This window comes from Macaca nemestrina, chromosome 13, assembly GCF_043159975.1.
Source record: "Macaca nemestrina isolate mMacNem1 chromosome 13, mMacNem.hap1, whole genome shotgun sequence".
Lineage (NCBI taxonomy): Eukaryota > Metazoa > Chordata > Mammalia > Primates > Cercopithecidae > Macaca > Macaca nemestrina.
Genome location: NC_092137.1, coordinates 61,111,850 through 61,125,069, shown reverse-complemented (window position 1 = coordinate 61,125,069; position 13,220 = coordinate 61,111,850). Strand labels below are relative to the sequence as shown.

The 13,220-nt window shown below is 38.2% G+C and overlaps 1 protein-coding gene across 3 annotated transcripts in view; it reads right to left on the bottom strand.

The window, feature by feature from the left end:
- LOC105465093 (REL proto-oncogene, NF-kB subunit) overlaps positions 1-13,220 on the bottom strand; it is a 50,803-nt gene that overhangs the window by 28,188 nt on the left and 9,395 nt on the right. For all 3 annotated transcript variants that reach the window (XM_071076763.1, XM_071076762.1, XM_011713321.3), the window contains 3 exons: positions 12,074-12,216; positions 9,107-9,255; positions 2,318-2,409 (listed from right to left, as the gene is read on the bottom strand). In XM_071076763.1, coding sequence (XP_070932864.1) covers positions 2,318-2,409; positions 9,107-9,255; positions 12,074-12,216 — 384 coding nt within the window. The remainder of the gene's footprint in view (positions 1-2,317; positions 2,410-9,106; positions 9,256-12,073; positions 12,217-13,220) is intronic.

The following is a 13,220-nucleotide window of genomic DNA, read 5'->3' as shown; positions in this document are numbered from 1 at the left end:
AAACTAAGAAAAAGAAACTCCACAGACAGCATCTTCCTTTTTAACCCTTTATCACTGGAGTCAAGGAACCTGTATATGAATCCCAGGTCTGCCACTTATATTTGCAGCATGATTTGGGACAGTTAACTAACAAAAGCCTTGGTATTCTCTTCCATAAAGCAGAATTGTTCCAACGATTAAATAAAATAGTGTACATAAAGCACTAACGTTTACTCCCTGACATACAACAAGTGCTTAATAAATGACAGCTACCACTTATAATTTCCTTGTTTTATATTGCATTTACACTTATCTGCCTCTTTAATTTAAAAGTCTGGCCTATTAATTTGGCAATGATTCACAATTTTAAATGAGCATACTCTTGACCCAGAAATTTTCCATTTCCAAAAATTTATCCTAGGGAAATAATCACACAAGAGCTCAAAGTGTATGTTCAGTAGAGTTTTTAAAACAAAATGAAAACAACATAAATGTTCATTAATAGAAGACTAAATAGACCAGGTGCAGAGGCTCATGCCTGTAATCCCAGCACTTTAGGAGGCCGAGGCAAGTGGATTGCTGAGCTCAGAAGTTCTGAGACCAGCCTGGGAAACATGGCGAGACCCTGTCTCTACAAAAAATACAAAAACTAGCTGGGCATGGTGGTGCGCCAACTACTCAGGAGGTGAGGTGGGATGATCGCTTGAGCCCAGGATGTCAACACTGCAGTGATCTGTGATCACATCACTGCACTCCATCCTGGGTGACAGAACAAGACTACCTCAAAAGAAAAAAAAAAAAAAAGATGACTAAATAAACAAGTTATGTTCTACCCAAACAATAAAATACTCTGTTAAAAAAAAATAAAAAGATTTGTAAGTACTGACATGGAAAGTTTAAGGTATATTCCTGAGTGGAAAAAAAATGAAGGAGTAGAATAGGATATATAGCATGATTCCTTTTATATAAAATATATATTTCTACATATAACTAAATATGTATAAACAAAATTCTAGAAAAATATACGTCAAACTTAATAGCAGTCTCCCCTGCTAAGGATGGAAGGGAAGAAGGGGACTTTTGCTTTCAGCTTTATACTAAATAGTATGAAAAATAAAACCTAGAGAAAAGAGATGCAGATCTTATGGCTCATAAAACAGTAATTATCTGTGAATATATTCCTTAAATTATCAACATAGCTCTTAAATTATTTTTATACATCCAGGAAAAATACAAACCACCAGTATAAGGATGTCTTAAATATGACCAAGAAATATATTCTTTGAAAACATTATAGTCAATTAATTCCTGACTTCTGCATATTTAAGTAGCTGCAGAAGACTTCAGAATGGAGGCTACTCTAAGTATAGGATGCCAGCATCTACTGTGGTAGTACTTACCTACTCAAACAATACAGACAGCTTACAAGTAACAGGAAGTATTAAGTATTTATACCTATAGCACAAGGCAGATAGTACTATAAGTATAAATACTTAATAAATGCTATCCTCAATAAAATTCACTAAACAGTAGATAAACATATACACAAATATGCTATGAAAATACTTTGTGTGATATCTATTATCTCTATGCTGCTTCTTCCACATTGGGATTAAATCTTACTGGCAAATATACCCTTGAGCTAAATGCACCCCAATACCTTATAAACACAGTGCCTATTTAACATTCAAAAGGGGGAGAGTATGTTGTCAGCTGGAAGTGGCATAAGGATGGCCACATTCAGAAAGGATCACAACATTTTGAAGTTTTATTATATAAAACAGTGATACTCTCCAACAATACCAAAAACCTCTGTGTGCGTAAGATTTTTTTTCAACAACTGTGAAGAAACTATTTTAAATAGTATACTTCATTCCTCAGATACAGGTATAAGTCAACAAGTAGAAAAGTAAACACAGAACTTAAAACACAGGTTCAAGATATAAAGAGCTGGGCATGATGGCTCACGCCTGTAATCCCAGCACTTTGGGATGCCGAAGCAGGTAGATCACCTGATGTCAGGTGTTTGAGACCAGCCTGGCTAACATGGTGAAACCCCATCTCTACTTAAAATACAAAAATTAGCTGGGTGTGATGGTGGGCGCCTGTAATCCCAGCTACTTCGGAGGCTGAGGCAGGAGAATCGCTTGAACCTGGGAGATGGAGGTTGCAGTGAGCTGAGATTGTGCCATTGCGCTCCAGCCTGGTGACAAGAGCAAAATTCCGTCTCAAAAAAAAAAAAAAAAAAAAAAAGGCCGGGGCGGGGGGGGGGGGGGAGAAAAAATAAATAGAAATCAACACCCAAATAAAGAGGAATGATTTTATCAAACATACTTACCATTGAATGGATTGATTCCTGCCTTTATTCTTGAAATAATAGCTTCTTTTACTTCTTTTTTCTTCACACATCGAATACCCAGATTTTGGAAACTAGGAGGAAAAAAACAATATTCAAAACTGCATTATAAACACATGGAATACTGTAAAAAGCAAACATAGCAATACTGAAGTTATCATGCTGTCAGCTGGACATACCAAAGCATGAATGTGCTTCCAATTGCCCTTAATAAAGATCAGAGAGTAAGAAGTGGGGTTATATGGCTGGGTGCGTGGCATGCCTGTAATCCCAGCACTTTGGGAGGCCAAGGCGGGTGGATCACCTGAGGTCGGGAGTTCGAGACCAGCCTGACCAACATGGAGAAACCCCGTCTCTAGTAAAAATACAAAATTAGCCAGGCATAGTGGTGCATGCTTGTAATCTCAGCTACTCGGGAGGCTGAGGCAGGAGAATCGCTTGAGCCCGGGAGGCAGAGGTTGCAGTGAGCCGAGATCATACCATTGCGCTCCAGCCTGGGAAGCAAGAGCAAAACTCTGTCTCAAAAAAAAAAAACAAAGGAAGTGGGGTTGTACTTCTAAGAACTGTTAAAATGATATATATCATTTTAACATACAGTGTTTTACAATTACATCTTACTAATATGCCTATGTCAAACATACCAAAATATAGATTAACAGTAAAGCAATACCAAATGGTAAAATTTACCTCCCAAATTCGGAATCAAATCAATAATGTCTGTATGTTTGATAACACAAAGCAAAAGCTGTAAAAAGATGTTCACAGGTTGGAGCTCACACCTATGTTTTGCTAGGCCCACAAAAGTGTTGCCTATATTTTTAAAAATCTGCACAGATTATCTACATTTAGAAATCGGGTAATTGCATATGAACATCTGGATTTCTGGCTTCTCTTGTACATGTTAAAGACCTGGCAATACTAGGTTGGCACAGAAACAACAGGCTAGGGACTGAACCCCATCTATGCAGGGCTCTTCAGTTTGCTACAGTGCCTGTTAGTCCTCCTACACTTGACACCACTCTTTTATGCTGTTTGCCTAGCTCCACGGAGATTTGCTTTTTGAGCCCTGAATTCACTGTTACTAGCAGTAGAATATGTTTTGTGCCATATAAAGTTATAGCCATTCATCACAAAAAATTACTAAAATTTTTTATTAGAAAGATTTTAATGCTAACAATAATATTTAACAAGTTTCAAAATGTCATTTATGAAAAACTTCCCGATAGCTACAAATATTACTAATTTGCATATGTGTAGCATAGATGATGGTGGGGGGAACTCCCCCACCACCATCAGTCATACTTGTTCCCACATGGAAAAACCATGACATCAGTAAAATTGAGTGGGTGTGAATAAGGAAGCAAAACTCAATTAAAATAACATTACTATTGTTCAAACTTCACATGACACTTGCAACTAGAGGCTACTTTGTCTGCCTGTCTCCATGCTCATGCTGTCTTATGTTCATGCTCTTCACATTCAACACACTTACAATTTTGCTAGCACCTAAAATATCTCACATTTCCTTCCTCTGCCTCCAATAACTACAAAAATAAATCTTAAAAAAAAAAATTTTTTTTTGAGATGATCTCACTCGGCCACCCAGGCTGGAGTGCAGTGGCACCATAACAGCTCACTGCAACCTCCACCTCCCAGGCTCAGGTGATCCTCCCACCTCAGTCTCCTGAGTAGCTGGACTACAGGTACATGACACTCTACCCAGCTAATTTTTATATTTTTCTAGAGTAAGGGTTTCACCATGTTGCCCAGGCTGGTCTCAAGCTCCTGGACTCAAGCATCTGCCTGCCTCAGCCTCCCAAAGTGCTAAGATTATAGGGATGAGCCACTATGCTTGGTCGGCTAAAGCTTGAATTCTTAATCCTTTCTTGAAATCTAGGAACTATAATCCTCTTCCTGAAAAGTATTCCACTTCTTTGAAAGATTCTTGGTTTGATTCTTTTTCTTTGGCAAAAGATTTTACAGAATTCTTCATATTAATATATTTATATTACTTCATTTTGTTTCCTCTGGATAATCTCATATTTGACTGCTAGTCACAGAATATTAGAGGTGGTGGTAATTTTTGAAATTCTGAAATGAAGGATCAAGAGATTGAATCAATTATTCATTCATTCATTCACAGACATTCAACAAGTTTTGGGGTTCGTACTATATACCAAAAACTCTGCAAAGTAATGGGGATATACAATCCCTTTCCTCAAGAAGCTTACAGTCTAGTGGAAAGGTTGGCAAACTAACTCATCGACCAAATCCAGCATCTTGTCTGTCTTTGCACATAAAGTTTTATTGGAACACAGCCAAACTGATGTTTACATATTATCTATGGCCGCTTTCATGCTACAACAGCACAGCTGAGCAACAGAGACCATACAGCTTGCAAAACCCCAAATATTTACTATCTAGTACTTTACAGAAAAAGTCTGGTAGTCTCTGGTCTAGTGAAGCAGATATACATTAAATAATCACACATACACAAATGCTAAACTGCAATCATAACAAGTTTTATGAAGGAAGTATACATGATGTTATGGGAGCCTATGATGGAACAGAAGAGACTTCCAGGCAAAAGGAACAGGTCACACAAAGACCCCTATAGAAGAGCACTGGAGGAGGAAACAGAGGAAACTAAAGGAAGGCTTTGTGAGTGGAGTGTAAAAATTAAGGAAAGTAGAGTTAATTGGAGGCTAGAAATACAGGTGGGTCATGTGGGCCTTATAGGATATAGAAGGAATGCTGTCTTTATTCCAAGAGCCAAACAAACCCGTTAAAATGTTTTAAGCAAGGGAGAGACAATTCCATTTGTATGTGGAATTCCATAAGATCACTCTGGCTAAAGTGAGGAAAGATAGAAGGTTTGGAAAAGGTACAAAATGGTTGATGCAAGACCAGTCAGATTATTCCAGCAGCCCTGGTTTAGACTATAGTGGTAGTACGACAGTGATGAATTTCACTGAGTGAAGTGGATAGATTCAGAACCGCTTGAGAAAGTAATTGTTAGTAGATTCAACGTGTACACCTGGATGAGGAATGCCAGAGATGACACCTATAGGCCTTTCATAGCAATCACTAACACATGGCACATTGGAACAAGACCAATTATGAGGGGAAAGAGAGATGATCACAGTAAAATCATGGTTTGGGGCATATTCTATTTGAAGTGCTTTTTTTTTTTTTTTTTAAGAGATAAGATCTCGCTATGTTGCCCAGGCTGGACTCAAACTCCTGGGCTCAAGCAATCCTCCTGCTTCAGCCTCCTAAGTAGCTGTAACTACAAGCATTGGGCACTGTGCCTGGCTACTTAAGGTACTTTTGAGACATTAAAGGGAATATGTTGAGAAGGCAATCAGACTAAATACCATTCCCCACCAAAAGGAACCAAGAATCTCTGGAAAAAGCTGATAGCTTCATGGCTGGGCAAACAAAGCACAAGATGGCCAGGCATGGTGGCTCATGTCTGTAATCCCAGCATTTTGGGAGGCTGAGGCAGGAGGATCATTGAGGTCAGGAGTTTGAGACAAGCCTGGCCAACGTGATGAAACCCTGTATCTACTAAAAATACAAAAATTACCTGGGTATGGTGGTGCACGCTGGTAATCCCAGCTACTTGGGAGGCCAAGGCACAAAAATCACATGAACTCGGAAGGGGGAGGTTGCAGTGAGGCGAGATCGCACCACTGCACTCCAGCCTGGGCAACAGAGCGAGGCTCTGTCTCAAAAAAGAAAAGCACAAGTCTTGAACATTTTGTTTTGTCAGAAAGTAAAAAAGTGCTCAAAGAAAGATGAAGACATATCAAAAAAACACAGGAGACAGTTTGAAGAGGCTTGCATTAATCAAATCTGGGTCAATTTGAAAATCAAAAGAATAACAATAACTATAATACATTAAATACAAGAATGCATGAGTTTACAGTGATACTTTTTAAATGGAGAAAGAGAGGAAGGGAAAGTTCTTCTTTATAATAGAATGCCAAGATAATATTGCTAATAATGTAAAAAACTGAAGGAATATTTTGAGAATTATACTGCATCACTTCTATAGATTTCTTGCCCAAAATGTTTAATGTTAACATGAAAATATTATTCATGTTATTCATGTTAAATATAATGCTACCTATAGTGTGTAATCCTTAATGGGATCCTGAATTGGGGAGAGAGATGGAACAGCCATAAAGAGCATTATTAGGACAGTAAGTAAGGTGATCCAAAAATTTAACTGTCTGTAACTAAGAAAGAACAGCCAGAAAAGCAGGAAGTAAAACAGAGGTTTGTTTTCACAGAAGATAAGGAATAAAAATATTTCAGGTAAAGAGTGATCACAGTGTAAAATGTTGTTGGGAGGTCAAGTAATATAGACAAATATTTGCCAAGTGTGTATAATACTAGATATTTTGTGTTATTGTAAGAGGAGCATTTAAAGCATTTTTTTCTAAATGGTTATTACTAATATATGTAGAGACTATTAACCTCTTTTCTGTTGTAATTAGTTCATTTTTCCCCAAAAGCCAATACATGTTCATTACAAAAATGAATTATAAAATATAAGTTAAAAGAAAAACATAAAACCCTACAATCTTACCCACCCAGACAACTACTAATACCTTAGTATTAACATATATACTTCATATATATGTATAAATTTATCTTAAACGAAAATAGGATTATTCTTTACATATCGTTTTAAAACCTATTTATCTGGCCAGGTGACGTGGCTCATGCTTGTAATCCCAGTACTTTGGGAGGCTGAGGCAGGTGGATCACCTGAGGTCAGGAATTCGAGACCAGCCCAGTCAACATGGTGAAACCCTGTCTCTAATAAAAATACCAAAAAATTAGCTGGGCGTGGTGGCACATGCCTGTAATACCAGCTAACATGGGAGGCTCAGGCAGGAGAATCGCTTGAACCAGGGAGGCGGAGGCTGCAGTGAGCCAAAATCACACCACTGCACTGCAGCCTGGGCAACAAAGACTCTGTCTCAAACACAAAAACAAAAAAACCAAAAAACAGAAAACCTATTTATCTAATATATTGTGACTATCTTTACATACCAATAGACATACTGGCAATATGATTTTTAAGGCTGTACAGGAGTACATTGCATGAATGTATCAGTTTATTTAATTAATCCCCTTTGCTTACTATTTGAATTGCTTCTAGCTTTTTGCCATTAAAAAGAGAACTGCAATGAACAGCATTAGAGCATAATGTCTGAGTACATGTAATTATTTTCTGAGGCTAAACTCCTAGAAGTGGAATGGCTGGCTCAAGAGGCATTCATATTTTTCGGGCTTTTGTTATGCAGTTAAATTGCCTACCAGACGACTTTATTAATTTACATTCTAACATGATGAATGGGCCCATCTTCTGGTAGCCTCACTATCATGAAATATTACATGATTATTTTTCTCTTAGAACTATTGTTATATGTTAATTCTATAACCTGCCATTTTCTAAATAATAACTCTAGAGTTTTCCAGTTGATTTTTCTCACATCCAGGCATTTTTATATTAACTGTAAATGGGCGTGGCACAATGGCTCACATCTGTAATCCCAAGCACTTTGGGAGGCCAAAGCGGGAAGACTGCTTGAGTCTAGGAGTTCAAGACCACCCTGGGCAACACAGCAAAACCCAATCTCTACAAAAAATACAAAAATTAGCCGGGCATGGTGGTGCATGCCTATAGTCCCAGCTACTCAGGAGGCTGAGGCTGAAGATGGCTTGAGTCTGGAGGTGAAGGATGCAATGGGCCGAGATCATGCCACTGCACTCCAGCCTGGGTAACAGAGGGAGACCCTGTCTCAAAATAATAAGTTAACTATAAATGAAAAGACAGAGGCCGGGCGCGGTGGCCCACGCCTGTAATCCCAACACTTTGGGAGGCAGAGGCAGGCAGATCATCTGAGGTTGGGAGTTCGAGACCAGCCTGACCAACATGCAGAAACCCCATCTCTAATAAAAATACAAAAAAAATTAGCCAGGCGTGGTGGCGCATGCCTGTAATCCCAGCTACTCGGGAGGCTGAGGCAGGAGAATCGCTTGAACCCAGGAGGTGGAGGTTGCAGTGAGCCAAGATTGTGCCACTGCACTCTAGCCTAGGCAACAAGAGCAAAACTCCGTCTTGAGGCCGGGCGCGGTGGCTCAAGCCTGTAATCCCAGCGCTTTGGGAGGCCGAGACGGGCGGATCACGAGTTCAGGAGATCGAGACCATCCTGGCTAACACGGTGAAACCCCGTCTCTACTAAAATACAAAAAAAAAATTAGCTGGGCGAGGTGGCGGGCGCCTGTACTCCCAGCTACTCGGGAGGCTGAGGCAGGAGAATGGCGTGAACCCGGGAGGCGGGGCTTGCAGTGAGCTGAGATCCGGCCACTGCACTCCAGCCTGGGCAACAGAGCTAGACTCCGTCTCAAAAAAAAAAAAAAAAAAACTCCGTCTTGAAAAAAAAAAAAAGAGTGAAAAATTATTTCAAAAACTGTCCACCCCAAGAAAGGAAATCACGGTATACAATAAGTTTACGTTTACTTTTAATAACAATAAAAATGTCTTCCTGCTAACCATCATAAGATGTGTCTACTAATGAAGAATGAAAGGGTAGTTCTAATGCAAATAGTAAAAATATAAGTGTAAAATATAGTAAATAGAGGTAGAATGAGAAAATTATTCTGCTAAAAAGTAACAGACTGTCATGGAGAAGAAACAGAACGTCCTATGTCTCATCTTATTTCTGAAGATGTCTGTAGCTGTGTACTTACAACAAAGGTCTGCGTTCTTGTCCAAATTCCGCTTCATAGTAGCCGTCTCTGCAGTCTTTTCCAACTAAATCATGAGGATGAGGTTTATATGGGTCATTCTTTGTTACTAATGTAATTCTCACTTTTCCTTTTCCATAATAGTTCATAATCTGAAAAAAGGGGGAAATTAAATATATGATCCAAATAGATCGCATTAGAAACTGATCTACTAAATGAGAGTTCAATTTACATTAATTATAATGTAACTGGCACTAAATAAATAAAGTCCAACTGACAAACAACTGCACTTTAGATGAAACTTTCCAGAGAATACCAGTATAGAAGAACTTACCTCTCAGCTTCTTGACATATTTTCTGCCCTAATTTCATTTGGTCATATCATTTGACTCTGCTTAATTTTCCTTTTAAAACAAGTAAAACTCTACCCAAATTTTATCACAGAACATGAGAAAACAGATGTTAAGTCACTAAATGCCCAGCTCTTAAATGTACTGTCATACCATAAACATTCCTTGAATATATATTTAAGCCATATTGGAAAGGATAGCACATAAATATGATCATTTTACTTAATATGTGACATTTCACTTCACAAAAATATTTTTTCAGTAAGCATACCCCAACTGCACTCTAGAATAGGCAATAAATCAAATTGAGTTTAACAACATCAAATTTCACATAGAAAGTACATCTTAGAACACAGAGTAAAAAGGAGAGTTTAACATGGAAGAGGAATGAGGACAGGAAATAATGCTTAGTTTGAAAGCTAGTAAATTTGCAAGAACAAAGCGGGGAATATAAAAACCAGCATACCACAAAGGAGCAAGGTAAAGTAAGAATGGCTAGCTTACGAGGTAGAGGAAACTAAAATCCATAATTTTGAATTAGAATTTGAAAGTAACCAGGAAGTATTACATTTCTTTCTGTAAGAAAGTAAAGGTAATTGCTCAAGACTATAAGTAGGCAAATACACAACTCAAGCTGTAAAGTGTTTAGGACCTACTGGAATAGTAAAAATACAGATCTTAGAAATATTTTAGAGATGCATAGGATAAGACGAATTATGAAGAAAACTTTAAAAATGACTCAAAAAACTGGCCAAAGAGTATTTCCTTAGTTCCTTTTTATTAGCATCTCACCCATTTTAACATTTAAAAGACTTAGATAACCCAAATCCATACTACTGCCAAAAATGTGATAAAAATAGAAATCTGGAATTCAATATATAATTTTGCCACTGATTTATTCTATAACTTAGCAATTCCCTTTAAGTTCATCAACAGAATAGACTTTGTAAATAATCTAGTTATAAAACAATGAATTAAGATCTGTTGATAAAAGTAACACTTTTCAAATAAAAAAAAAAGTAACACTTTTCAAAATCTACTTTACCATTCAAGTTTTTAATTGGCATTTAAAGGATAAACCCTTCACTGAAACTCAAATGAAAAACAGTTTACAAATAGAAAATATAAATTTAGTACATTGGGCTGGGTGCAGTGGCTCACGCCTGTAATCCCAGCACTTTGGGAGACCGAGGCGAGCGGATCATGAGGTCAGGAGATTGAGACCATCCTGGCTAACACGGTGAAACCCCGTCTCTACTAAAAATACAAAAATTAGCTGGGTGTGGTGGCACACGCCTGTAGTCCCAGCTACTCAGAAGGCTGAGACAGGAGAATCACTTGAACCTGGGAGGCGGAGGTTGCAGTGAGCCAAGATCATGCCATTGCCCTCCAGCCTGGGCGACAGAGTGAAACTCTGTCTCAAAAAAATAAAAAATAGGCCGGGCGTGGTGGCTCACACCTGTAATCCCAGCACTTTGGGAGGCTGAGGTGGGTGGATCACGAGGTCAGGAGATCAAGACCATCCTATCCTGGCTAACATGGTGAAACCCCATTTCTACTAAAAATGCAAAAAAATTAGCCAGGCACCAGTGGTGGTGGGCACCTGTAGTCCCAGCTACTCGGGAGGCTGAGGCAGGAGAATGGCGTGAACCCGGGAGGTGGAGCTTGCAGTGAGCAGAGATTGTGACACTGCACTACAGCCTGGGCAAAAGAGTGAGACTCCGTCTCAAAAAAAAAATAAATAAATATATAATAAGTAAATAAATTTAGTACATCTTGGCTGTGCGCAGTGGCTCATGCCTGTAATCCCAACGCTTTGGGAGGCCGAGACGGGTGGATCACCTGAGGTCAGGAGTTCGAGATCAGCCTGGCCAACATGGTGAAACCTTGCCTCTACTAAAAAATACAAAAATCAGCTGGGCGTGGTGGTGGGCACCTGTAATCCCAGCTACTCGGTAGGCTGAGGCAGGAGAATCACTTGAACCCAGGAGGTGGAGGTTGCAGTGAGCCAAGATTGTGACATTGCACTCCAGCCTGGGCAACAAGCACGAAACTCCATCTCAAAAATAAATAAATAAATTTAGTACATCTTATAACTATTAGTATGTTTACCAAAGTCATTTTTAGTCAAAAGCTTTTAAAAATTTATGCTAATGTGAGAAAACTACATTTATAAAGTGGTATTTCAAATCAGTCAATGACCCAGAGAATCAGAGACAAGCAACAAAGGTAAGAAAAAGGACAAAAAAATGTTCTAGCCCTAAGACTAGCCAAGAAGAATTATGATTGAGTTATCAAACCTATGTTTAATCTACAGAATAGTATCACCCACCTCTGTAGAGAATGGGTTTTCCTTATTATCTTTGTGTTCCATGAAAAAGAACATGATCCAAAAGCTGCCAACTATCCCCACTGCTGGTGCTGTGTATTAACCTAAGTAGAGCGACTAAACATTATGAGGAAAAGGAAAAAGAAAAAGAAAAAGAAAAAGAAAAAAGGAAAAAAGAAAAAGACAAAACTGTGGAGATGATTGTTAAGAAACTGTCCCTTTAAAATAATTGCTATAGCTAATATATGAAGCAACTAATGGCGAGATAGACATAGAAGAAGGGTCTATTACCTGGATAGAAGGGTATGTTCGGTTGTTGTCTGTGCTGTGCTCCCCTGGAATGCTGCCCGCTGATCGCCCTTCACATTTGTATCTAAAACGCATTCCCCTCTGCCTGGGTTGTTCAATTATCTCTATATACGGGTTATACGCACCTGAAAAGTTTTTTAAAAGGAGGAGGTGAGTGAGATTAATATAGCAATTAATAATGGATTTTAACACGTCTGTTTTTTCATAACAGCAGACTAAAATAAAGATTTTTTTTTCCTCCTAACATTAAATAACAAGGTTGAAATGTTATCTTGGAGACTGGCTGGGAGAGGCACCTTTTTTTCCCATTCAGATTGAGTCCCTATGTAGTGTCAAAACAAGTCATTCAAACCATATTGATTGGTTAGCACTTTATAGCTTAATATCTATAGCTAACATCAATATGAACTTCTGAGATAACCACTTCAGAGATATCCACCTCCCACGTGAGACCTAGCAGAAGGGTTTCCCCCGAGATTCCCCAAGAAGGGTAAAGAAGATAGTAGTCAGAAGTAAAATATTACACTCCTAAAGTGAGTTAAATGTATTTAACTGCTTGATTTTACATCATATTCATAATACTGAATGAAAAGACCATTCACTGAAAATGAAAATGCATTTAAATCCCTGCAGAAGCATATGTAAGTTTTTTCTATCTCCATTCAAATGTTAAAGGACTTACACATAGTATATCAAAACAAGCCCCAGGAGGGACTTTAGGCTCAAAGAATGTGTCACCAGTCCCATGTAAACCTTTTCTAAAGATACAACAGAGAAAAAAAATTATTTACTTTCTATAATAACTAAAATTCAAAATAAGCATCTGCAGAATGAATTGCTGATACATATAATAACATGATGACTCTCAAAATCATTATGCTGAGTGAAAGAAGTTAGACCAGAAGAGCACATACTGCATGATTCCATTTATATGAAACTCTAGGATATGTAAAGTAACATACAATGAACAACAGCAGATCACTGGTTGCCTAAGAACAAGAATATATGGTGGATAGGAAAGGCAGAGGGGACAATGGACATGTTAATTATCTTGTGATGATGATTCCAAGGTTGTATAGGTATGTCAAAAATTATCAAATTGCATACTTTAAAAGTGCAGTTTGTTGTA